At 41.3% G+C, this 26648-nt stretch overlaps 1 protein-coding gene across 6 annotated transcripts in view; it reads left to right on the forward strand.

The window, feature by feature from the left end:
* The window catches only part of FOXP4 (forkhead box P4), a 160803-nt gene that overhangs the window by 30429 nt on the left and 103726 nt on the right, over positions 1 to 26648 (forward strand). For 5 of the 6 annotated variants that reach the window (XM_082226855.1, XM_082226856.1, XM_082226853.1 and 2 more), the window contains exon 2: positions 11846 to 12044. In XM_082226855.1, coding sequence (XP_082082981.1) covers positions 11862 to 12044 — 183 coding nt within the window. In that variant the 5' untranslated portion in view covers positions 11846 to 11861. Of the gene's footprint in view, positions 1 to 11845; positions 12045 to 20452; positions 20599 to 26648 lie in introns of those variants that run through there. The other variant, XM_082226858.1, reaches the window with a different exon arrangement.

The raw sequence follows: 26648 nt of genomic DNA on the forward strand, positions 1-26648 counted from the left end.
AAATAAGGAACTCAGGGACCAGTGCTTCAACTCAAGTGAGAAGGCTGGCAGAAGGCAGCATTTATATAAAAGCAAATATCATCTATCAGGGTTCATTCCAGTACTACATACTGGTAATGATGTGAGTGTACTAACAAATGGGCAAAAGGATTGTGGTTGTGAAGTAGAAGATACTCCTCTATTATTCACCATATGCAGAAAAGTGGAATTAACATCAGTGAAATAGGTACTTGACTTTATTCTGAGTATGTATCTGAAGCCATGAGCTGATGTTAGGGTCAGTTTGTTACTCACTGCTATGATTATTATTTGTCTCAATTGTGTGACGTGACTAAGAGTGCAATTCTATTCATGTCTACTGAGAAGTAACTGAGTTCATAGGGTTCATAGGGTTCAAAGGTAAAGGGACCCCTGACCATTAGGTCCAGTCGCAGAGGACTCTGGGCTTGCAGCACTCATCTCGCTTTACTGGCCGAGGGAGCTGGCGTACAGCTTCCATGTCATGTGGCCAGCATGACTAAGCTGCTTCTGGTGAACCAGAGCAGCACATGGAAATGCCGTTTACCTTCCCACCAGAGTGGTACCTATTTATCTACTTGCACTTCGTGCTTTCGAACTGCTAGGTTGGCAGGAGCAGGGACTGAGCAACAGGAGCTCACCCCGTCGCAGGGATTCAAACCGCCGACCTTCTGATTGGCAAGCCCTGTGCTCTGTGGTTTAACCCACAGCGCCACCTGTGTCATAGGGCTTAGTCCCAAGTAAATGGGTACAGAATTGCAGCCTAAATATTTTCCCATTGTCTAGCTCAGACATCCCGTTCAGAATGTGATTTGAAGGCTGGAAATAGACCATGGCTTCACTCCTTCCATCTAACATTCTCCATTTCCTGGTTGTTCTAAGCATGGATTTGGAATCTGGCAACTATGGTTTGCTTGATTTGGATGCCATGACAAGCTATAGTTAGAACAAATCAGGAAACTGAGGAGGAAACCAGTGTCATGTTTCTAATCCTTCCAAATTGTGGTTTATTTTATATATATATATATATATATATATATATATATATATATATATATATAATATTTTATTAGGTTTTAACAATAAGAAGTTTAGAAAAATAGTAAAGACAAAAAAGATACAAAGTTATAAAATACAAAGCTACAAACATTAAACACAAAAAAGAAATAGGAAAAAGACATATATATAAAGAAAAAAAAATCCCTCTTTCTTAAATTATCCTCTTTAGTTAACTTATTTTCCTGACTTCCTCACATCTCCCATTTTTGTATCCCTTTTAAAAATTAATTCAGCAAGTTCATGTCCTATTATTCTATCTATTATTAATCCAATCTTATATTTTACCTTGTTGCTAAAACCCCTGCAATTCATTTCAATGTCCTCAACATTCAAAAATTTTACAATATTTCTGCAAATAAGTTTTAAATTTCCTCCAATCTTCTTCCACTGACTCTTCTCCCTGGTCTCGGATTCTGCCAGTCATTTCCGCCAGTTCCATGTAGCCAAATTGTGGTTTAGAGAATTGTCAGAACCGAGTTTTTCCCACAGGCATTGGTTGGCCACTGTGAGAGTACAGGATACAGGACTAGATGGGCCTGATCCAACAAGCTCTTATGTTCTTATGAGGCTGTAGCCAGGTTTGTGCTCTGAAGGCATGTGATTCAACAGACTTGTTGCCTTGAAGCAGGCCTGGGTATTCTTAGCATGTAAATTAGGGATACTATCTGGGAATTCTTTGGGGTCTTCCAGACAACCTATTTATTGATCATTCATCCTGATTTGCTTTCACAGGAGTTACGTTGTACCTAGGGGTTCTGATTTGTTTGTGGGGAGGTCATACAACAATGAACATTCATCCTGATTTGCTTGTGGTGTATTCATACGTCTTTGCAGTGACCATTTGTTCATATCACACTTTTCAATGCATTTCCCTGTCACTTCCCTAACCACAAAAGTCAGTTTCTTTTTTAAAGTGGATTTGTTGTGGTGGGATGATAAAGCACTTTAATCCACTTTAATTGCACAAACCTAAATTTCTTGGTATGTGCTTGACTCCTTCGTGCAAAATGCTGACAGTCTGGAGGTGCTATTGATATGCCATTTTGAGCTCTGTGGAAGAAAAGTGAGCTATAAGTGTAGTAATAATATGTAGGCTCAAAGTGTACACATCTTGTTCAATCACATCTGTCACGCCGCTGCATGCATCTATTTAAAATGTGTCAGTCAAGCTGCATGCTCTGTGATGTATGCTCTTAAACTATAGCCCGCAAAGCAGCCCTTTGGGGAGGAGACACAGGCCTTACTGAGCCTTCTGGGTGCTATAGTTGTCCAAATAGCACTGGGAACCCAATGTCTTTAAAAGCCATAATTTAAAACTTTTTCCAAATCATTGTGTGTTAAAAAGTCATAACTTGAGGGTTCGTTACACTTCCCTGGGTTTAGAACCACTTTTAGGGTTGCATGTCAAGTTTTTATTGGCAAACCTCAGATGTGGGAATATGACTGCTCTTTCCCTTGCTTTATTCTAGCTGCATTTTTTAAAAAGTTGCCGGCATATATCAGTAGAGGGTAACTATCTGACACAGTCCTCTAAAACTGTAAACAGCATTTTGTCCCTAACACTTTGTGGAGTAAATTCTTACTTAACTAGGAACACCCCCCCCCCACTGGTTTGGATGAAAATTGATTCTATCTATTTCTCTCAAACACCGCCGCCCATGCAGCGAAAGTTTGAGAATTAAGATTAAAAGTGGGGAAAACAGTAAAAAGGGCACACACAAAAAACCACCCCACCCCACCAAGGAAATGTTGGGAATGTTGATAGTTTTGCAAACTGGTGGGAATTTGATTTTGGTAAAATTGTATCACTTGCCTATATCATACACACCTGGTGTACAAGTTGTGGATCACAGGAATGTCTGGGTGGCATGGGCTTATTTTGGAATGTTACTGTTCTTCAGAGTACAGAAATGCTTAGCCACTTTCTGGCATGGCTGGTGACAGTTGAACTTTAAAGTTCAATATAGTGTTTAGCCCACTGGAGCTTCAATGAACATGTTCAGTGCAAAGGTTGTACGTGGTGTGGTCATCAGGATATTCTTCTAGACCTATGGGGGAGAATAAATACTCTTATATTCCAGTATTTCTGTGGCTATTTTTATGGACAGTACGGGAACAACTGCTTTCCTAAAATGCTTAGAAGTCCCTATAAACTGTAGGCTCTTGAATATTTATTACTAAAATATGTGAAAACATATTTGGAACATGGACCTGTTTAACTTTAAAATACTTTATCTCATCATGAAACTCTCCTCCCATATCATAGTGGGTTGGAGCTTTGAAGCCTTATGCAACCATGTATCGCCCCCTGTGATAGATGGGGACATAGGAAGTTGACTTATACTAGCTCAGACTATTTATCCATCTAGCTCAATATTGTCTGTTGACTGGCAGTGGCTCTCCAGAGTCTCAGGCCGAGGTCTTTCACATCACCTGCTACCTGATCCCTTTAAAAACCAAGCCAAACCAGGAGATGTCAGGGATTCCGCCTAGGACCTTCTGCACACATAGCATGTGTTCTACCGCTGAACTGTGGTCCCTTCCCAAATCTATAGTATTTCTTCATGGTTCAGTTCTTGGTGTGTTTGGGATTTCTCAGTGCATTCGGCTTGTTTTCTTTTTCCGTCTACCACAATAGCAGTTTTCAGACAGGCAGGACTAGGATTAAATGAGTACCCAGTGCATTTGCTTGGGGCATCAATGGGCAAAGATAAAGATAAGCCTGGGATTTTGTTCTGCAGCAGTTGTTTCGAATTTTTTTTCTTGATGGTGGTCTAACTGGACACCACTACCAACCATGCTGCCTTCCCAAACCATCACACGAGGATCCCAGGGTTAAGGCATTTTCATACATGGCACTAAAAGTACCTTGCCTTGTTCTCTATATGTACTCATATAAATGCTGTTGATGTGGGTAGAGGGAGAAGTAAACCATTTTAAACCATCCCAAGTTTGCTCTTCATTCAAATATTGTCAGAGGAGCATAGGAACCAGACAAGAGAAAGCAGGAACCATACTGTATCACAGCACCTGTAACACATCATGTGTTGCCCAATAAAATGTTAGTTGATGGTATGCATTTGAATCTGCTAACTGCGTGTATGGATGGATGGGTGGGTGGATGAATACTTTTGAGGAAGAAACGACTACTTTGTTTCTATTTTTAAAAGTTACTTAGTTGTTTATGCAGCAAACCGCTAGGCAACATACAATACAATACAGTACAGTATAAACTTTCAAGCATACAATCAGTCAGTTAGATAATGTATACTTTCTTCATGGCAAGTGCTCTCTTGGAAGAGATACTTCCTTCTGTATACGAAGTATCATGGTGCAGATAAACACAATTCATAACTGCATGATTCATGTAGCATGTTTTCGGTTACGTTTTTTTCATCTGCAAACATTATCTGTACCTATAAAACTAATATGTACAGTTGACCTATTATAATTGGTTTGATTTAAGTGTACCTAAGCTCCGGAGAAAAGCTAGAAAAGAACTGTAGGTAAACAAAATGGATCTGGTTAGAGCGCAGTGCTGATAATGACAAGGTTGTAGGTTCAATGCCTGTTTGGGGCTGCTGCATATTCCTGCGTTGCGGGGTGTTGGTCTACATGATCCTCAGCGACCTTTCCAACTCTAGAATTCTGTGATTCTACTCCACCTTGCCTCCTGACCAGTTATACAAACTCATGACGTTTTGGAGCAAGCTGCATGTTTTTTCTCTGTCTTTTTTCTCTAAGTGGCTAGGATTGCCTGCTGAACAAAGATGTAATGGAGGGGAATGGCAAGTTGAAGGAGATGGATTCATGTTGTTTCTATGCGTCATGTATAAGATTAAAATCTACTTTTGTGTTCCCACGCTTGTAATAGCAAAGCCTATGCTGGCGAAAACGTTCGTGTGATTTTAAAATTGCTCTCCCGCTTTTAGTTCTAAATGTTTTTATCCTTGGATAAAGAGGGAGAGGCTATAGCTCAGTGGCAGAGCACATGTATTGATTGCAGGAAGTCAGTTACCAGAATTACTAGGTGATGTTGGGAAATACTCTTGTCTTAAACCCTGGACAGCTACTGCCAGTCAGTGGAGACAATGCTGAGCTAGATGCGCCAATGGAATGGCAGAAGTGACTTGCCTAGTGGAGTGCAGCTTCTATGCTACCATTCTGGCAGATGGGTCTCTCTTGCTTACCAGGAGGAGGAGGGTGTGAGGTTGCAGGGAGCTTTGCATGATGATTTGCTATACAGCAGCTTCTGGTGTTCGTATTAACGGCCTTCACATGTGCTCACACCGCATTTATAAATTGAAACAAAACAATATACAATCATACTTTTTTTGCCCACCAGTGATTGAAATGTTCTTTTTGAAACAAGATTCTGTAGCTGCTTTTATGGTTGTGCTGCTCTTTATGTTTGCTTTAGATGCTGTTTTTAGCTTCATAACTTTGTGTTTTTATGGTTTAATTAGGAATTTATTCTTACTTTTATTTTTATAAGCCATTTCAAGCAACTCCTTTTGTGGAGTGAAAATGCAGGGTAAATTTTTTCTACAAAATAAAAAAGCTTCAGAGGCACTGATTTGATGGAGGGAGTTGATAAATTGAAAGAAAATATTGCAGGAATATAAAAAGGGAAGGGGAAAGGAATCCTATTGGACTATGAAGGTCTGAGCAGCACTTACAATGTAGGTAATACTGATAATGTGTACAGCTAGGATTGCTTTTTTTTTTAAAGTGTGGTTGAGATTTTGAAAAGCAAGTTTTTTTCACATTTTGAACAACTTATTTGCTGAAAATAGAGTTTGTGTCCCTGTGAAGTAGGAAGATGCATGTTGGAAAGCACTGTCAGCAGCTTTGTATAGTTAGCATGTGACTAAAAGCTGAATTGTATCTCTGTTTTGCTTGCAAAATGTTCATCATCTTTCCTGCTAACTTTGCAACTCCCACAGTCCAAGTTCAACAGCCTTTGTCTCAGAATGCTGTTTCTCCGGTGCCCTACTATCCTGTGTCCTAGTATCACTAGCCTGAAACATGTATATTTTCAACAAAACCAAAAATGTAGTAATCTCTGTGCCCTTGAATTCTCCTGCAGCTACAAGTATGTCAGTGTGTGTGTGTGTGTGTGTGTGTGTGTGTGTGTGTGTGTATTTGATAGTGTGAGGGACTACAGGAGAGAGTCGACAACTCCACATGGGAATTAATGTCATTCATACACCCTGCGGAAATGACTTTTGAAATGCATATAATCTCAAACATGCAAATGAGAAGCTTGCTTCACCCTGTTTAATATGAATGATCAGCTTCTGAATAGCTATTATTACACGCCACATTTCAGCAATTATGTTGTTCCCAGTTTGTCGGTCTATCGTGCCAAAAAAAGGGAGGGGGGAACCACGCATAGGAAAGAAAAGGTAGAAAAAAGAAATATCCCTTTTTTGCTGCCCCTCTTCCGCTTTCAAACTTGCTGACCGCTTCTCTGATCAGTCCCAGTTAATGTCTTTCTTCTTCTTCACTTCTTTGCTGGCTTGGCAGCTTGTTTCCTTTATCAAGAGACAAAATTAAAACAAGACACCCTAGTGTGTCTGTTGCGTTTTAGCCATTTTGTTTTAGTCTTACGTCAATTGTAGATAGATTTATTAAGGTGAAATGGCACTGCCATATAGAATTGGGATAGCAAAACTCTGCCCATTGATCTAACAGAATTGGTGCTACCAGTTTAAGATAATTGGTATTTCCTCCTTTACGCTGATATAACTATTTGTAGTATACTGCTAAAGTAACGTGAGTCAATATTAGAATCTTCTTTCACTTTATGTTTAAAACAAACTCCTAGCTTTTCTGGTTGCAGAGAAAAGCTTGAAAACATGACAATAGTGCATTCTTAACTATCTCAAATGAGAAATTTAGAAAAAGGAACCTTTTCCATCTTCCAAAAAGAATTTTCTATAAGAATCCCCTCCTGCCCTGCAAAAAATCTAGCATTTTATTAAAGTCAAGCAGATACCAGCTGCTGGGCCTATCCAATGCCAAACCTCACTGCAAATAATTCCTGCTGTCAGTGTACCAGGCAATTTACTAAGTAAGTAATCTAGAGCATCTCTCACTGGACATGTTACTGATTGTGCGTACAGCTAGGGGAAACAGTTACTCTAAATAAATCCAGTCAGAAGTGATGATTTTGAATGTATGAAGAATAAAAAACTGACTTTTTTCAACTCCTCTTTTTCTTCCTTTTGTCAATAAGTCTCTCTCTCTCTCTCTCTCTCTCTCTCTCTCTCTCTGTGTGTGTGTGTGTGTGTGTGTGTGATGTCAACTAATTCTTGCCCAGCTCTGTAGGATGACATAATCTTTGTCTTCCTCCTTGTAGTTCTGAGTTTTTCGCTTTTTACAAACTCAATGCATAGAGACTTACAAAATATTAAAGTCCAGAACTTACCATACTTAATTCTATTTAGAGAAGTGAGTGGCCCCATGCCAACCAGTATACCAGCAGAGCAACCCAGGTACTCAGAAAAAGAGTGTGCTTAAAAGGAAAATGAGAAGATCATATGAATGCATATTGCTATGGAATCCTGGCAGTATAAGGGTAGAATACAGACCCCAGTTTTCCCTATGGGCTCCTTAAAGTTGTTACGAGGTCTACTGCCATCACTATTTACAGGTTTCCTTTGGGATGGAAAAGGAAAGTCCTCTGATCCATATTACCCCTACAGGATTATTTAAGCTGTACAAGTGGCAAAATACCTTACAGGTTATAGGAACATGAATGGGAAGAAATCAATATTGCCTCTGAACTCTCCCTAATAGTGAGTATGGGTGGGGGAGGATTAACCTCCCCTATTCTCCCTTCCCCATGTTTGAACCTCAGAAAGTATTGTTTCCTTTTGTGTTTCCATCAACCTGCTGCCAGTTGTCTCTCCACACTCCCATGGCAACCTTGCCTGGCAGGCTGTTGGCCTGCAGTTCAGGGGTGGCGTGCCAAGTCCAAGGCCTTCTTGCGGCCCTTTCAGGAAGGAAGAGCGAAAGTGAGTGAGCCAAGTTATTCAAGGCTGGCTGCCTTCTTGGTCCTGAAAGAGGATAGAGATGGTCAAAAGTCTTTTTTTCTTTTTTTAAGAAGGGGGGCACCTTTTATCCAGAAGGCTAATGTGGACATTGTGGTTAGTGTTGGACTGAGACGAGGGAGATTGGGTACCCAATGGCCTTGAAGCTCCCTTGGGTATACCATGATCAGTCATATTCATCTCTCTCTCTCTCTTTCTCTCCTCTCTTCTGTTCTCTTCTGCTCTGTTTTCTCTCTGTGTGTCTCTCTCAGCCTGACAGGGTTGCTAACTGGGATCCCACAGCTAATTCTCCCCTGGTCTCCTCGCTGGCCCAAATAGGACTAATTTAGCCAGCTAGCCCTGGTGATCATCTAATGTTTATTGGATGGACTTTCCCCCTAAACTGATTTTTGAATTCTGAATTTATTGTTATTCATGTTTTATACTGTATTTTATGCTGTTTTTTGTTGCATCAATTAAGTGTTTCAAATTTGTTGTTAGCCGCCCTGAGCCTGATTTTCTGAACCGGGAAGGGCGGGGTATAAATAAAAATTTATTATTATTATTATTATTATTATTATTATTATTATTATGTGATTGTGTGTATGTGATTCCCCATAGTTTTTATCCCACTCACAGCGGCATTTTCTTTAATGGAGGGTTCTTGATAGATGCATGTGCTTGAGATAGAAATTACTTCTTCCCAAGAGTCCTTTAGGACCACTACGTTCTTAGTTGTTTGGTTTTTCTTAGTTAGTTTCTGAGACTGGAACAAAAACCCCTCCACATCGGTAGTCTTTTCTGAACTGAGGACCCACCTTTTAGCCCAAACATTTCTTCCTTTCCTTTTTTAGCCATGTATTTGTATGGTGGTACTGTGGCTGCTGCAACCCACCTTAGAGCAGGACATGACCTGTAATGAGTCCAGACCCAGCAGTTGAAGACCAGTTGAAGAAGCAGAGACAGCTTCTTTGTATCCCCCACCCCTTTTTTCATTTTAAAGAGGAAAGAAACTTTAACTGACAAGCATTAAAGGTTTCAAAAACAAAGTGGAACAAACAGCCGGGTCTGCTGTATTGCTTCTCCCACTATCATTCCGGTGGTGCTAATTTCAAATTTAGACATATGGGCACACGATTTTTCAGGATGGTAATTTGTCCAGCCTTGCATACCCACTCCCATCTATGGTAAAAATGTGGAAAGTCGCCTTTGACTATAAGGTGGGTTTAAAAGCAGAGCTGCTGTCTACTAGTTCCTTGCTTTGCCTATCTGGCGGCTTCTTTGAAGTTAGGGCTGGATTTTCAAAATAGACCTGGCTTTAGTTTGCTACGGATGCCTTCCTGATGCCTGCTGGTTTACTGCAGTATGTGCTCTTGCTACTGTACACTTTGCACTTGAGCAGCAGTAATTCTATTTCACGTTGCTGTTTGTTTTCCTTTGGATGCTTAAAAACCGTGTCACCCATACTCATATAATGCAAGGGAATAGTAACCTGCAGTGAGAGAGGTTTTACATGAGAGGTTTGGGGGGTATTGTGGCTCTTGGTATTCTTTGCTGCTATCGTGTGTGGTGGTTTTCTTGGTTTCTCCTGTCTCTAGGGTGGACTTGCCCCCTTTTAATGGTATGTCCCAATTCCTAGTATATTGGCTGCTTCAGTTTTGACTAATGTATGTGTTTTATTAACCCATTGTTTTGTTTATTTTGGGGGGTAGTGTTTATTAATTGGCTTTCTTTTAGGCATTGAATCAGCGCTCTGCAGGCTTATTGTAGCTTGTTTTCATATTGCTTGGTTGTCTTCTGATACTTGTTTTTGTATGCTGTTTATTTGGGCTTCCTTCTGAAAGGAAAAGTGGGGTATTGGTACATGTTGAAATGAAAACACACAGCATAGCTGCTACTCTTTTTGAGCCTTGGAACAAAACAGAGCAAACAGCAGGAATATGCTTCTCACTAAAGTGTACAAAAGTTATGTTATGATGAAGTTAAGATTGGAGTAAAGTGCTACTCTTTGAAAAAGGAAAGCTGCCTTCTATTTATTAACAATAAAATGGAAATATCAGCATATCCTGCCCTGGTATTTGTTAACTCTTCAGCCCAAACTTGCAGGGATTGGCAACCTACCATTCACTTATGTATTGAGTAGCTGCTAAAATGTGCAGTGATTGCCTTATGCTGTGACCCTCCATGTGTTGTTAGACTCCTTCTCCAGTCAGCCCACGGCATCATGGTCAGTGGTTAGCTGTGGTGGGCATTGTAGTCCAAACACATCTGGAGGATCAGAGGCTCCCCACCCCTGGTTTAACAGGTTTTATGTTGATGTAATCACCACTAAGACAAACTATAGAAATCGAAAACTTTCATATTCATTGCAATTTACATGTTAAGGTGAAGAAATGCTTTGGTTTTTAACAGCATTTTGTGGAAGATGGGGGGCAAGGGTCTTTTCAAAGGCAAACATTTCCTGAAGTACCTCCTGCTTTTCTTATGAAATCTTAGTTTATCCAGATGTGTTTGTGCTGACTGCATGGCTAGGTAGGAGACTTGGAAATATTAAATTGCCAACTCCATCAGCTCATGTGGGAAGTCCTTTGTTGCGCCATCATTTTCTTTTGAAATCATTATGCTGATACACCCATTTAGAGTGCAGAAACCACATTTTATCTTCAGAGGTTTACTCTAGCGGACATTATTCACCAGGCCATGCAAAGCATCATAATCCATAATATGATCACAACAACAAAAATATAGTCAGTGGTTCATTTACTAGATCTCATGTTGTGTGAGTGAACCTGTTGAACTGGGCTTCAGCCCCCCCCCCCCCGATTGAGGCATGTCATTGGAAGCAGTCATGGAAGTGCCTGTTTCTCACAATGTTTCAGGTAGGTGACAGATATACTTTCTCCTAGGCCTCCTGTGATGCTTTTGACTTCTAAACTCTGTATGAGGGATTCTTTTCTTCTTCTTCTACCGGTTTCTACTAAGTAAGGAGCTTCTCCAAATTCTATGCATTGGAGCAGGCCCAGAGCAAGTGTGTTATGAAAACGACTCCTAGCAGCTAAGCTATTTTAATTTCTATGAGAGTTTCACTTGGTAAAAAAGAGGACATGTTAGTGTGTGTACTGAAGACGTTGCTGTACTAAACAACTTTGTGGGCACAGCTGTTCTCTGGCAAATGTCCCATTGGTTCCTGCTTTCTGGATGTCTTGGGGCATTTATACATCTGGGATGGGGAGGAGTCTGTCGTGCTTAGGTCATTGCAGTGCAGTGTTTGAAACTGATATGAAAGCTAGGCGCTAAATGGCACCTTAAACCGAGGTTATGGGCAAAACAACTGAATGCCCAGGCGTGTTTTTCTATAACAAGAATTCAAAGCTGAAAATGAATGAACTGCAGCTAGAATATTATGTTTATTTTTCACATTGTCTAGTCCTTCCCGTGTCCACCCCCCTAATATTCTTAAGAGGGTCTCTTCTCCTGTACCTAGAAGTGGGGAGGCAGAAAAAGGTCCTCCTTTCCTTCCACTCTGCAGTTTTAATCTGAATCCTAGGCGCAGTACTGCGTTCAGAGCTCAGAAACTCCTTGCACTAATGAAATTCCTTGTCGTAAAATGGGACAACCGAACGCTGTTGCAGTGTGAACAACATTGTGCAGAGTGATGCCTTCCAGTATAGCATAGATAGTAGCTTCAGCTGAAATTTATGCTCTTGTAATAGACTGCTTTGCTTATGCAGGTGCTGCTAGCAAGTCATGATGGTTGAATCTGCCTCGGAGACAATACGTTCTACTCCCTCCAGTCAGAATGGGGTCAGCAGCCTAAACAATCCAACTGATGGAGGAGGCGGTGGTGGATGTGGAAGAGAAGGAGGAGCCAGTGGAGAAACCAATGGAGAAATGAGCCCCGTGGAACTCTTGCATTTTCAGCAGCAGCAGGTACTGAGGATTTGATTCTTCCAGACACTCTCTTGCTTACCTACCTTTTGAGTGCTTCTCTCAACCTGTTAGGAACAGGTTGATCTAAAACGGATCCCAAACCTTTTCCTTGATCTTTATACTACTATGTGGTATAGTAGAATGCAGAAAAAGGGCAATGGAAAGATAATAAGCCATGAATAGGGTAGGTTAATTGGTGGGAGGGGTTGTGGATAGTCTTCTGCTGTCAGTTCTTAGCCACATTTAGTAATCTTGCCTTCATAAAACCTACTTCCATAAAATTCTGATTGGAATGAATATTTTTTCATGGAAGTGACTTTTTCACAGATGTGACTTCTTTAGGATTAGCATTTATGCCTAGGTATGTGCATACCTTAAATTAGCATTCCAGCTTACTTTTACCAAAATGTTTGACTTTGTTTATGACGGATCCTTGTGTGTTCACACTCTGCTTCTTTTTCTCTGTACCCCACACTCCCCATTCAGTGGCAGGATATTCTTAGAGTCATGTGAACAGATTGGCTCATGGCTGTTTGTATGTCCACTTGTAACTGCAAGCATACTTAATCTTGTGGCCAACCCTATTGGAAGGTGCTCCTCTGAGTATGAACCATCCTCCTTCAGTTGTGTACATACTTTACTGATACTGTTCATGTGTTTTTTTTTTCTATCTCCAGCTTTGCAAGTAAGCCAGTGTAGTGCTGGCATTGTGTAGTACTAGCAGGCTTTTGGGGCAGCCCAATGAATCACATCTTACAAACACTGCACTGTCACCTGCCTTGAAAACTGACCAGCCGTAACAATTGTTACCATGTCACTGTGGATTCTTTCTGCTCACACAAAGTCCTAAAGGTGATCTTGTATGCTCACAGCAGTGTTACCCTTTGGAGCTGACTCAAATACACACATGGGTGCCACATTGTGAAGGTACTCCACATATTTGCTGTCTTTCCTTCAAATCAGGGATTAAGTAGTCCCAAATTAGAAGCACTAGCTACCCTGCTTGGCCAGGTATTTGGAGGTAACAAAGAGTACATGCCAGAGTTCCCCTTTGGCATACTGTGTGTTTGCCCATGCTCACACAGTTCAGCTCTGTTTTGGTGGTCTTTCTAAATGTGCTGCTTGTAAAGGAAAATAGGAACACATGCACTACAGGGTTTTTTGTGTCCATTTCTTAGGCATATATGTGCATATAATTTTTATGTAGCATTTGCATGTGTTTGTGTATGGATTTAAGTGCTTACAATTTACCTTTCAAAACAAACTTAAGAGGAAACTTTAGTAACCGCAGATACTAAATAAGGCAATGAGCCCAGACTCATACGGAGATCGCCTCTCGTCTAAGTTGTAAATTCCAGCGTGAAAGCTGTAAAAAATTGCTGTGTCTGATACTTTAGTAGTGAGCACTGTAAATCCATTACCTGAATAACAGCCGTTTCTCATGCAGTTAAGCCACTGTTCCCCTGATCTGAAGGGTAATCATGCATGTCATGCTTCTCAGAGTCACCCCTGCTGAATGAAAGAGACACAGTTCTCCCCCTCCTTCAGAGGGGCGTGTGTGGCTGTAGTAAGGCTGTCTTCATGGTGCCTTGGGGCTTGGCACTGCAATTAGTTTAACAGTATTGTGGGCTCTAGTAAACAGATGTGTGCTCACTCATTGCCCAGGTAAAGTATTATGCAGTACTCACTGAGTAGCATGAACCTGGTGCTGTTTGGCCTAAGCCACTGTGGGAACGTGTAAAAGCGATTGCTCCTGATTTAAAGCTATTGCTTTGTCAGGATGTACAATGTGTGTGTGTGTGGGACATTTACAGCTAAATGCTCAAGTAATTCATCTCCTCTGCCCCCAATGTGTGAGACTGCTATTTTTAAAACAAACAAACAAACAAACAAAAAACCAACCAGACACACAACTTTTTGTATTGCAGTGGTTTTACTATTGGAGGAGAGAATGGCACATGGACTCTGGACCAAATAAGCCTGTTGGGCCTGTTTTCCTGAAATAATGCCCCGCTGCCCTACATGTGATGCCATATGTGACATCAGTTGTGATGCAAGGAGAGATGTGGCTAGATAGGTTGCACGACTGAGTTCCCCATGGGGAGCTTGATTGCACAGGGCTTGCAAAGCATTATGTGCAGCACTTCACTAGCTCCCAATAGACAGCTGACTATCAGGCATTTGAGCAGTGGTGCACAAAGCACTTTGCAAGCCCTACGTTCAGTGCTGAGCATAGGACTGACACAGCCCCTTGTGCTGCAATTCCCAAGTGCTTGATAACCAGCTGGCTGACAGTCACTTGGGATGTTCCGTGCAAGGGACTAGATAGGTGAGCAGGACAACCCACCTGTCAATCATCTGACATCAACAATGTGGGGGTTATAATACTGTGTGGTTTGGCTTGATGTAATATGTATGCCACTGTTTTGCGACTTACCATGTGCCACAGAGGGGCAACTAATACTATGCCTACATCTTTACTGCATTTGCTTGTCCAAAGGCAGATATGATATTCTGTCTTGCTCTGTGGCAGAACTCTCTTGAAGAGATGGCTGTGGAAAATGCTATACCACAATTGGTCAGCCATGTTGAGATTCCTGCATTGCCGGAGGGTTGGACTAGAAGACCCTTGGGGTCCCTTCCAACAATACAATTCTGTGTTTCTATGTGGACTTTTCTGAGATTAACTTGAGGATCTTGCAGGAAACAAGTACCCCCCCCAAACCTATGGTTCTTTTTGATAAGGCAATACGAATGATCAGCTACTGCTTTTTATGTGCGTGGTTCCATAGGACTTCCTTCAAAAAGCACTCAAGGGGAGGTAGACATTTGGGAACCTGTTCTCTTCCATTCTAGGTCTAAGGAATGGGACATAAAAGTACTAACTTGAGTCTCTTGTTCTAACTGCAAGGACATTTTGTCTACCTTGCCAAACAATGTACAGAATCTCTTGCAACAGACTTAGATGTCCATAGCCATATCTCACTATGTAGAGAAGCTGCCTTGCTTCCAGTAGAACATGCTTAGGAAGTAAAGGAGAAGGAGGTTGTTTTTAAATTGCAATACCTTGTGGAGATGTGTCATTTTGGTCAGTTTTCCGAGTGCTCCCATATACCTGCCTTAGGGCAAAATATATTTGCTTATATTTTTATAATTTACACACTCACACAGCATTTAAGCTTTTTCAAGTACCCGAAGGGTCTGACCAAAAATGACAAATCCCCACCTGCTGCAATTTAAATGAACTTCCTTGCGCCAGCTCCTTCCTGGGACCTTCTACTGGAGGCGTCACTTTATAGTGGGATGTACCAATAAATATAGTAGTAAAGGGGAGCAACTGTACTTCTTGTGCTCTTTTCTTCACCAGAAATGAAAGAGCTTAGGTGTGAAGTAACTAAAAGAAGGTTATTTTTTTTTGGGGGGGGGGCGGACGGAAGAATCATTATCCCAAGTAACGTTTGCCTTTCTTCCATGCCCCTGCCCACTCACCACTGCATATAATTAACCTGTAGAATTCACCAGTGTGAGACGGTATTTAAAGGCAAAGGAGACTTCTGAACGCAGATGGCATCTGCAGTGACAGTAGCTCAGATGAGAACCATTGGTGCCATCAATCTTCATGCTTCAGGGAACAAGCTGAGCAGCAGCTGGGGTCAGTAATAAATGTCCCCATATATAGAGTTTTGCACAATTAGGTGCTTCATGAAGGATTTACACCTTCTCCAGTAGCATCCTATATCTGCCCCTGTTTAAAGAGGCTTCTGAGCCATTGGTCTGTTCCTGTCTGACAACTTCTGTCTCTTCCTTGTGCTTCAGATCCCAAATGCGCCATCTCTCACTTCTTCTTTAAAAACGAAACAGAAAAACCCCCAAGACTAATTCTCAGGAGGAGGACTAGAAAAATAATAAGTGGACTGTAAATAAAAGGCTGGGGGGGGGGAGAGATATTGGTGAACATATTACGCAACCAGTTAGTAAAATTCCTGCCACATGAAGAGTTAAGGCCTAGAATGTAATAAAACTGGTCATGAAGAACTACTTCTAGAGGGCAAATGGCTAATGCCATCAAATATGGAAAGACAGATTAAAACTTGCTGCTTCAGAATAATAGCTAGTCTTTGTTAGGGCGATTTTGGACATGTATTTTCTGTGTCAGAAGCCATTTGTATATATGAAGCTCAACACACACACACATCTCCTGCTTTATCCTGTGTTACAGGTATTTGTTGAAACTGCTTATATAATACAGTGTGTTTGTATATGTGGTGTTCAGCACTACACATTTCAGAACAGTTGCTTTTGACATGCTAGATGCATTTAGTTTGCTCTGGGTGATAGCATTCTCTAATTCACCTGCGTACATGAATCATCTCCCAAAGTTTGAGTATGGACATCCTGGATCTGATCATGTTTGATGAACACAGACTAGTAGGTGGACTTTAATAAGTATGTCTAGACAGTGCTTGCTTCTAGGATTTTATATGATTCAGTGCTGTCTGTATAGAAATTCTACAGCTCCATCCACATGCTTTTTATGGAGTTCATTGTGGGATTAACTGAGCTACTTTTGTTTTTCTGGAGATGTCTGGTGCAAAAATATAATAGCCCTTTTCCAGAATACTTCTGGATGTGTGCCCCCCCCCCCGGCCTATTTGAAAAAATCTCTCAACCCTTCCCCCCAAGTTGTGTAGTCTCTGGCTTGCACTATGAGCTAGGTGCCTTCTCAATGCTGCATTCTATTCCTTTGGCAAAGGAGGTAATGATTTTGAATGCTGATTCCCATGCAAGTGTCATTGGGTTACTGCAAAACGACCAAACACCTAGAACAACATAAGCCTTTGCTGATTGTGCTCCACATGGAAGGCAGTAGCACATTGGCCATTTTCCTACAGAGAGACAAAGTGATTTGCCCAAACAACAATAAGGCTCAGAGTAGGGATTAGAACTATCAGATTCCTGGTTTTGAGGCCTCTGCTTGGTCAACTCAAGGATTTTTTGTTCTCTTAAGGTTGGTATATTTTATAAAGTAGCTGCAACCCAAGACCCTGCTGATGTTGCTTCACTGAAGAGATCTGTTCATGGTACACATACTGTAAGAACACATTTTGAAGATCACAGTAGAGGATTTTGTTGTGGTTATTCCAGCTGCTGTGCAGGTATAACATGTTCTCTCCACCTCTTCCCATCAGACAAAGTGCCCAACTCCTGAGCTTTTGGTAAACAAGGCCTGGAAACGTGAGCTGGGCTGTGGAGTAATGAGGTGACAGAAGGAGAGGGAGATAAACAGAGAGAGTCAGAAGTCAGGCATCTGACAGGAGTTTAGACTGAAACAAACAGCACTGGCAAGAGAGCGCTCGTCACTTTTGAACAAGACGGAGTGTCTGTTTCCATGCAACGGGCAGAGCTGAAGAGCTTGTTTAAATAGAGATGAAAGAAACAAGGAGGCTGTGTGACCTGCAGCTGGCGTATGGTCCTGAGGCTAGAAAAAGGGAGGAGGGTGTTAGGAAGAGAGGAGCTGCTGAACTTGAATTCAGGATGGTTGAAGAAAGAAATCTGGGATGGGCAAGCAGATCCCTTGAGTGCTGCATGCAGATGTGTTGGAAAGTTCAGTGGTTCCTGGAGCTATTTCTTTTATGTATCGCAGAAAGGTCGCAATTTATCAGAGGGCAAAGCAGAAGCTCCAGCATATGATTTGGCAACTGGGTATCAAGTCTGAGCTCTGACAGGCAAACTTGGTTATTGCTAGATGTCTAAAGTAATAACTTATGAAACAAAGATTTGACCTTGTAGATTTGATTTGTTTTGTTATACATGGCTAACTCCCAAACTTTGACCTGTTACCTAATAGATCATATTGCCCCTGCGGGAACCTTTTTCCATGCAAAGGAAAAAAAAAATCACACATAAAGTGCTACAGTAACCTAAATGCCCAGTCATGCTTCTATATCCTTTGAAAGTTGGTCAATTAATCAAACCTCCCAGCCCTATGTTCCCAGTGTTTGTGGGTATTGCAGCTCTTTTGGGTTCCTGTCTTTACCCCCACCTCCAAGTAACCTTTCTCCTGTGGAGCTTGCCCTTTCCAATTTGATACAAGGCAGACTCTGAGAAAACACTAAACACTGTGTGCTGCTGTCAGGAAAACAGAACAGCCACGTTATAGTTTCATTTACTTTCCTTCCTTTTTCTCTGTAATGTGTCCGGTCTTTAATTCAGTTGTGAGCCTGTAACCAGGGACTTAAAAAAAAAAAGTCATTCTGCAGCACCTACTTCTTGTTGTTGTTGTTTTATATAAAAAAACAACAACAACCCAGCAATAACAATATTGTCGTATTTCGCTTCTGGCTCTGTAAGCACACTGATACTGTTGCATTGAAATATACATAAGATAGTCAATGATCTTGTATGCATATGTCTTGGTATAGATGTTGCCACTTGCCTTTGCCAACTGCTCAAAATATCTGTGATAATTCTTCATGCAGAAGCACTAATGCTTTTTAAACAGTCCTTATCGCATTTGTTGCACAACTTTATGCAGATAATGCATTGCAGGGGGTTGGACTAGATGACCCATGGGATCCCTTCAAACTCTACAATTATATGATTCTGTGACTCGCATGCAATTTGTACACATGCAATAAGGCAAGGATAGTCAATGTATTACTATCCAGATGTTGGACTACAACTCTTACCATCCCTGACCATTGGCCATGTTGGCTTGGGCTGATGGGACCTGGGAGTCCAAAAACATCTGGAGAGTACCATGTTGGCTGTACTGGCATAAAGAAGTGTTGTGTATTATAATGCTTCTGTGTGTAGTCATACCATAGATAAAGACTTTTCAGATGCCTACAAAAGCAATCTGGTCACCAATGAACTGCTTGTGGAGATGGAAACGGCAGTAGGAAGATCTGAAATCCTGATAATAAAACTAGCTGTGATGGAGGTGATCAAAGCCATGGTAATTAATTCTCTTAAAATATGCCAGGCTTCATCTGTCCAGCTTCAAGCTTGTTATTACCCATAACATTGCTATTTTTTTCTTTTTTCAAATTATGGGTACAAGTCTTCATAGGGCGTGTTTTGGAACAGGTTGCCAGAATAGGAAATATCTATCCACATATCCGTAAAACTTTCCTAGTGCAGACAATATGGACATATGTGTTGCGGCTCTGACCTGAACAATGTCTTCTTTTGGGAGATGGAGGTGTGGAGGATTGTGTTCCATTTGAGCTCTCTGTATGGTCCAGTGAAACAGCGATTTAAGAATCAGTAAAATTATGTTAGGGGACACAGGTGGCGCTGTGGGTAAAACCTCACTGCCTAGGACTTGGGGTGGCGCTGTGGGTAAAACTTCAGTGCCTAGGACTTGGGGTGGCGCTGTGGGTAAAACCTCAGTGCCTAGGACTTGCTGATCACATGGTTGGCGGTTCGAATCCCCGCAGCGGGGTGAGCTCCCGTCGTTCGGTCCCATCTCCTGTCCACCTACCAGTTCGAAAGCACCCTTAAGTGCAAGTAGATAAATAGGTACCGCTTTATAGTGGGAAGGTAACGGCGTTTCCATGTGCTGCACTGGTGCTGGCTCGCCAGCTGCAGCTTCATCACGCTGGCCACGTGACCCGGAAGTGTCTTCGGACGGCGCCGGCTCACGGCCTCTTGAGCGAGATGAGCACGCAACCCTAGAGTCGGTCACGACTGGCCCGTACGGGCAGGGGTACCTTTACCTTTACCTTAAAATTATGTTATGGCTATTTCCACACATTTTGAAGGTCTGTGGGTCAAGCGCCCTTGATTCTAGGTAGCCTGGATCTTGAAATGTGGCTCCAGCAAAATGCTCTGTGGTGCCTTGTTCATTCTGAAATGTGTTCATTTTCAAAGCAGTCTTGGGAGTGTCTATTTATATTCCCACTCATGCTTTAGCTCAGAAGGGTCTGTATATCTGTAGTCTGAAAGCTGCTTTAGCCTACAGTAAACATGCAGTTGCTGTATTGTAATTTTGCTGCTCTGAACGTGCACTGGGGGAATGGGGAGAACAACTCCCACCTCCTTGCAAGGAGTAGACTATTAGAAACAACTTCCAGTGAGGCTTCCGCAGACTCTTTCTGAAGAGAGTGGAAAGAATGGAGGGATCACTTCCCATCTTTCTCTAGCAAATTTGATGGTGTTAGGGGGAAATCCTTAGGTTTCAATGGTGGGGCCCAGCTGAAAAACGTCCTGGGATTCAATAGCGCGCGCTTACATTGTGGCAAGGGTCATAGAAGGGGAAAGGTCAGCCAGGGTCATGGGAGGGTTGCCTAGCGTCTGGGAACTCCCACAGTGGTTGCTGTGGGAACATCAAGAGACCTCCAGTGTGTTAACATCCTGTAACGAGATTCAAAAGAGCTCTAGCCTTTGCACATTAATGAGTTTTTAACTTGGGCTAAGTCCTCCCCACCAGAACCCCACCTTTCCAAGTTCAGATCCTCTTTAATCCTTGGAAAGAGGGAGCGTTACAGAGACTGGAAAGCAAGAGACCAGGGCAGTGTGATGAAAAACAACAACCCCTCCAACCTACTTGGTAAGACAGGCTTGAGGAGGGGAAGAAGAATCCTCTGAGCCATACTGCACATTGACTGCTCTTGACTTCCTGGGGAGCCACTGCTGAGAACATCTGGAGAAGAGATTAACCCTTTGGAGGCCTTATTGCTTTTCTCCCACTTGCGTGATTGTATTCACGGTCTGGTGGCTACAGCAGCAGAGCTCCAGGATCTCAGGCAGAGGTCTTCCCCATTACCTGATACCGAAACCCTAAAAAAAAGGTTGACGAGGCCCAGTATCGCATCTGGGAACCTTGCATATGAAAAGATTGTGCTCTACTACTCATTTTACACGCTTTCCCCTAACAAAATCCTACAGTTGTTACATTAAAAAGTGTAATCTGAACCAGTGGTTGCCAACTGGCAGCCCATGGGCTTCATTTATCGCCTTCTTGACCCTTTGCAACCTTCTCCCAAAACAAAGTTGTTTTTTGCATATGGCATACTTCTCCATTAATTGTGTATGAGATCTCATCTAGTATTTGTGCTGTCTCATCATTAAAAAAACACCAACCTTTTATTTATTTATTTATTTATTTATTTATTTAATTAAATTATAAACCACCCTATACCCGCAGGTCTCAGGGTGGTTAACAGGATTAAATCAGAATATAAAACCACAAAATCTGTAATCCAAATTCAAAAAACAACCCAATATAGACCACCAAATTTTAAGATTCATAAGCATTTCCCTTTCCCACAACCACAGCCCTGATCACATGTTTTTAGTGGGGGGGGGGGAATAACACAATCAGGCCTGCACATGCTCTAGACTGGCACAGTGATTAGATGCCAGCTAGGGATGGCTGTAAGACCAATTCGGGATCCAGCAGATTTTGGTCTAGTTCCACCGTACCCCTTGGAATGTCCCATTTTGGGGCTACTCCCTGGCAAGGCTATCACCAGCAGATCTCTTGTCTGTTCAGAGGCCCACTCACCTGGGGGAGCTGAGCGGAGGGATGCCTCTGCTCAATCTATACCCACACAGCTTGGCATAAGTGGGGGTTGGATTGCTCTGCAAAGCATCAACTTGATTCCCAAACAGCAAATATATACTCAACAGTTTTGATACTTCCTTTTATAATTTGAGTAGCTGTTTTTGTGAAGCAATGATACTAATGTTTTTAAAAATTTGCAATGTTTTACAATCAATGGCATGCCATAACTTTTAACATTCAGATAGTACTCCAAACCACGGGTTGGGAAATAAGAAATTAGCCATGTGCTTGCACATTCTCATCTCCCTTTACATGCAACTTTATATAGCACATTGCTTCCTGGTTTAATCATGCCGTAGTGTTTCACTACATCCAAAATAGCAAGCAATGGTGTGAAGTGATCCTGGTTTGCCACTGTGGTTCAGTGGCCTTTCTGGCATGCTGTAGTTTGATTTAACAAGAAAGCAATGTATTTAACTGAGATCTTGAGCGGAGGTAGGAAGAGGCAGTGTGTGAGCATGTGCCTCATTCCCAGTCCTCCAAACCATGACTTGGGATATTATCTGAAAGCAACCAATGTTAGATAAGATCTCTATTGATGTTAATTGTTCACTGAAACAAACCTTCTTTTTTGCTTTTATTTTGGAACGCCAAGGTCAGCCTGAAATTCCACTTTAAAACAAATAGATCAAAATAAAAAATTCAAGTCAGTTTTTTAAAAAGGAATTGTATACAACACATAGCAGACCAATTATATGTGTATCGTCAACATCATGGCTTCATGGAATATTTGACTGCAGTCAAGTTGGCAGTCATTTGACAGTATTTCGTACTGGCATGCCAACCCTACATAGGAAAGAGAGAGATGTATTCCAGGAATTGCTAGTAAAAATGAAGTGAGGCAGTAGCCGAAACGAAGACAAGAAAATACCATCTAAAAATTGTATGAGTGTGATGGGGGTGCAGATATGTCTCTTCTCATTGGTAATCTCACGGGCATCATCCTGTAAGTGTCCTTGACAGTCCCGCCGCAACCTTACGCACAGCAATTAGAAAGCAATGGAAATACAAGTTGGAAGAGAAGAATCTCATTTAAAGTGCAATGCTGAAATGAGAATGGAGTGCTTGGTTTCTAGGGCTGGATCTAGAGTGGCTGATGAAAGGTGACTATCAGAAATATAACGGCTGGTGGACAAATGCAACTAAACGTTGGCCTTTGTATGGCACTTGATGAAAATCTGCTTCTGTTTGAACGAGGAACTTGCTCTTTTCCCACCTCCCAATTCTATATAAAGCCCTATAAATCTTCCTCTAAAGTGATTCCAAACAAGCTTTCTATATACCGTAATTCAGTAACTTACAAAAGTAGTAATGGTATTAGTACTAAGATGACGTTATCAGCTTTGATAACTTGTTTGCAGATTTTACTATATTTTATAGCTTTGGATTTAGTTGTCATGAAAATCTGTTCCTCCACTTTAAAGAATAATGCATAACCATGTTTGTTAGTTGAATATGCTGCTGAAAGGGGGTCTGAAGACTAAAAAATAAATGTTAAAAGCCTCCCAAGGGAGTGTTTACTATGTTTTCCTTTATCCAAACTCCAAAATACTGTGTGTATGCAGAAGCATAAGATATTATTGCTTCCAAAATTTAGGACTTGTGCTGATTACAGGGAGTGGAGAATTCTGTAAGTTTTCAAAAATGTGGTCACATGGTATTCAAAAACACCTTGGTACTGGTTGGGCATCCTCTTGCTTTAAGCACCCAAGGTAAGCCTGCAGGACAGTTTCTGGAACCATTTCTTGACATTCATACATTGCATAAATGTTAAACCGTTAAATGAAAACTAGTCTCTAAGATGAAGCAGTTTCATATTTAAGGGAGAGTATGTGACTTGATCGAGGTCCAGAGGGTGGCAACACTAGAACAGACCTTTTTTTGCAGGTGTGTGTATGTGTGGAGAGAGAGAAATAAATATATTTGTGCAATGCATGATGCTATTATTACAATGTTTTAAGATAAAAGCAGATGCCAGAAAACTTAATTAAGCTTCATCTTGCTCTTACTTTTGGCTGATTTCGTGTCACATTCCTCCAGGTGTTTGTCTCTTGCATTGGGCAATCTTCCTAGAGGCATACTGCCTGCATCCAGGACAGTCCGCTCTGGTACATCAAATCTTCTGCTTTCAAAGAACAAAAGGGGAGAAATGGGGAGGGGGGGGGGTTGAAAATGTTCATGAAATTATTCCTGTGCATTGATCTGAGGAGAGATTAGCCTTACTCACCTGGAAAACCCTTACATTTCCATAGTATAGCAGAAAGTTGCTTTGTCTCTAAAGACACTTTTTCCCAAAGCAAAGAAATAAAATAAATATAATTGGTTGTAAAGTATTTGCATTGGAGTGGTTTTGAGGAAAGCAGTATTGTTAGTGCTACTGGCCAGTAAGTATTCTTGCACAACCAAACCTCTAATTGCCATAACTATCACATTAAGGAAAAGCTGGAGCAAAACTGCATTTTTCAGTGACAAAATCCCTGCATTTTAAAGGGCAGGAAAATGCAATTTCCTTAGAAGTGCTTCTTTGAGGGAAAGATGTCTAGGTTCATTGTACAATTTGAGAAGCAGCTGCTCATCTATCATGTGGGGAAAAGTATTACCCGATATGACCACAACTCTTAAGTCTGGCCACTATTTTGGTCAGCTGAAAAGTTGGAGGGAATATATCTCTTTTCAACTACGTCCCTATAACATTTTGAAGTAGACAGCAACAGGTCTGCTGATTCATTGCCTAAGAGGGTGATGATCTTCAAACTTCTAAAGTGTGGGATTCTTCACAGCAGCAGCTCCTATTTCTTCTTGAGATCTGATACTGACAAGATTTTCTTAGTGCCCATGTGCACCTGGAATTAATTGTAGACTTTCTCTGTTGCTAGATGTGTACACACACAACCCTTTTTGCAGGCTTTGTAGCTCTGGATATTTGCAGCTAAGCCATAAAGTAGCAGCTGAAAATCAGACAGAAAGAAATACAGACAGAAACAACTATTGAGCCGAATACTTGGATCCACACTACATTGGCTTAGAACCCAGAGCATAAGTCGGAACTAAAATTCACTTTGAAAAAGTCAGTAAGCTCCCAAAGCTAAATTCTTTCCCCAGAAATGCCGCTGATTGGTGTGGATTAAAATTGGGCAGGGTGGGGAAGATTTTGAAAAGAATACAGATCTCAGGTTAATGTTTTTGAAATGGAAACACTTTTCATTTTCCAAACTCAAACTCATCCATGGCTCTCAGTTCTTGGTGCATTTTTGATTCTTAATATGAATATACAGTACATAATATAAACCATTAAAGTGAATGCTTCATTAAATATACTTTCAGCAGAACATCACACATGCATGTATTCATGCTTTCTCTTTCTCCTTTGTGGCTTGGCTCACACATCACATTAACCATAGTTTTTGGAACAAGCTGTGGTTTTAACATGAACAAGCAGCAAGCTGGTATACAGTGTTGTAAAGTTCTTGCTCCAGTCCTGGTGCTGTACCATGGAAGAAACTAGACAAGAGTTTGCCTTGTCATGACACCAGAACCTTGACTTATGGGTTTGTTTCTTTCCAGATAAATCATGAGCAGTAACTGAACTTTGTTCTTGGCATACTGCTCATGGTTGGTTTTGGAAAACAAGCAGCAAGCCCCAGATCAGATGTCATGTCGAGCCAGACTCTCTTATTTCCTGGTCAATGTTTTTAACTATATTTTAACCATGGCTTAATTTGACATGTGAACTTAGCCACGATATAATATTAAGAGTAGAATGGGTTGAATTTAGCCCCATCAGCAGAAGCCCAGGGCAAGGACTTCCACTTTTGCAGTGGGCCTCCTTCCCTCTCATCCTCCTGTGCACCCCCTGAAATTGGTTTGTGGGGGGCATTGGGAGATCCTCCAGAACAGTGTACCGGGGGAGGAGAGAAGGAATAATTCCTTTTACGAAGCTGAAATGCTTGCTAAGATGGAATGATTGGAACAGTGGATAATTCTGGTTGATAGCTTCACATCTGAGCTGATCATTAGGCAACTGTTGAGTGGGGGCCAAGAGCTAAGGAACAGAACTGGGGTGTCTAAACCAGAGCGCAAGTTGAGAGCCAGAAGCAAAGGAATACTTGAGTTGCCGAGGCAAAGTCCCAGCCTGTACAGGAGGCCTTTTTAGCCTTGCTTGATGAGGACTGTCAGTGGCCATTCTTGGTAGGCAGCCACTCCAGTATCCAAAAGCCATTTACTATCTGGGAGATGCTCCATCTTGTAATCTGGGTGCTATATCATACGGCGCAGCCATTTACAGAGCCAGAGTCTCCTAGTTCTCAGCCCAGCTGTTCTTCCCATCTGTTCTGTCATGTTTGCTATTGTCAGCCGACTTGACCACTAGATTTGTTTTTTTAATGCACTGTGTACAAATGATGAAGATGTTCAAATGGGGTTTTCTGATAGCTACTCTAGAACTCTCTTCCTTCAGATAGTTGATTAAACCAGAGTATAGAAGCATCAAAACAAGACCTTCTTATTTGGGCAAACATGTAACTGTCAGAGATTTGGTGGCTATATCAGATAACATGTTTGTCTTTTACACAGTTTATAGTTTTAAACAACTTTTTTTTGAAACTCATTTTAAAAATGTGATTTTAAGCCTCTTTGAATTATGTGGGTTAAAAATCTAAAGAAGAGTATTTGTATGTCAGCCAGAATATTCTCATAGGGGAGCATCGTATTTCATCCTAAGAAGATGCCAAAGGGCTAACACAATTGCCAAGTGACTTTGAATTGTTGCTAATATTCCTCTTAGGAAAAACAAAACCAAGGGAAGCAAAAGAAAAGGCAAAGATCCAAAATGATATTGCAAAATGTCCTCATCAAATAAAAATATTTAAAATAAAATAATTAAAATACTCAGAGCATTTGGGTTGATTACCTTTCTCAGAAATTTATCAGATTCTCTTTTCAAGGAAAAATCTCTTTTCAGTAGCTTTTTGAGTCTTCAATGTCTCTTACATTCTGTCTTTAGATGAAAGTGCCACTCCACAGTTGCACACCAA

This window comes from Podarcis vaucheri, assembly GCF_965113315.1.
Source record: "Podarcis vaucheri genome assembly, chromosome: 6".
In the NCBI taxonomy this organism is placed as follows: Eukaryota; Metazoa; Chordata; class Lepidosauria; order Squamata; family Lacertidae; genus Podarcis; species Podarcis vaucheri.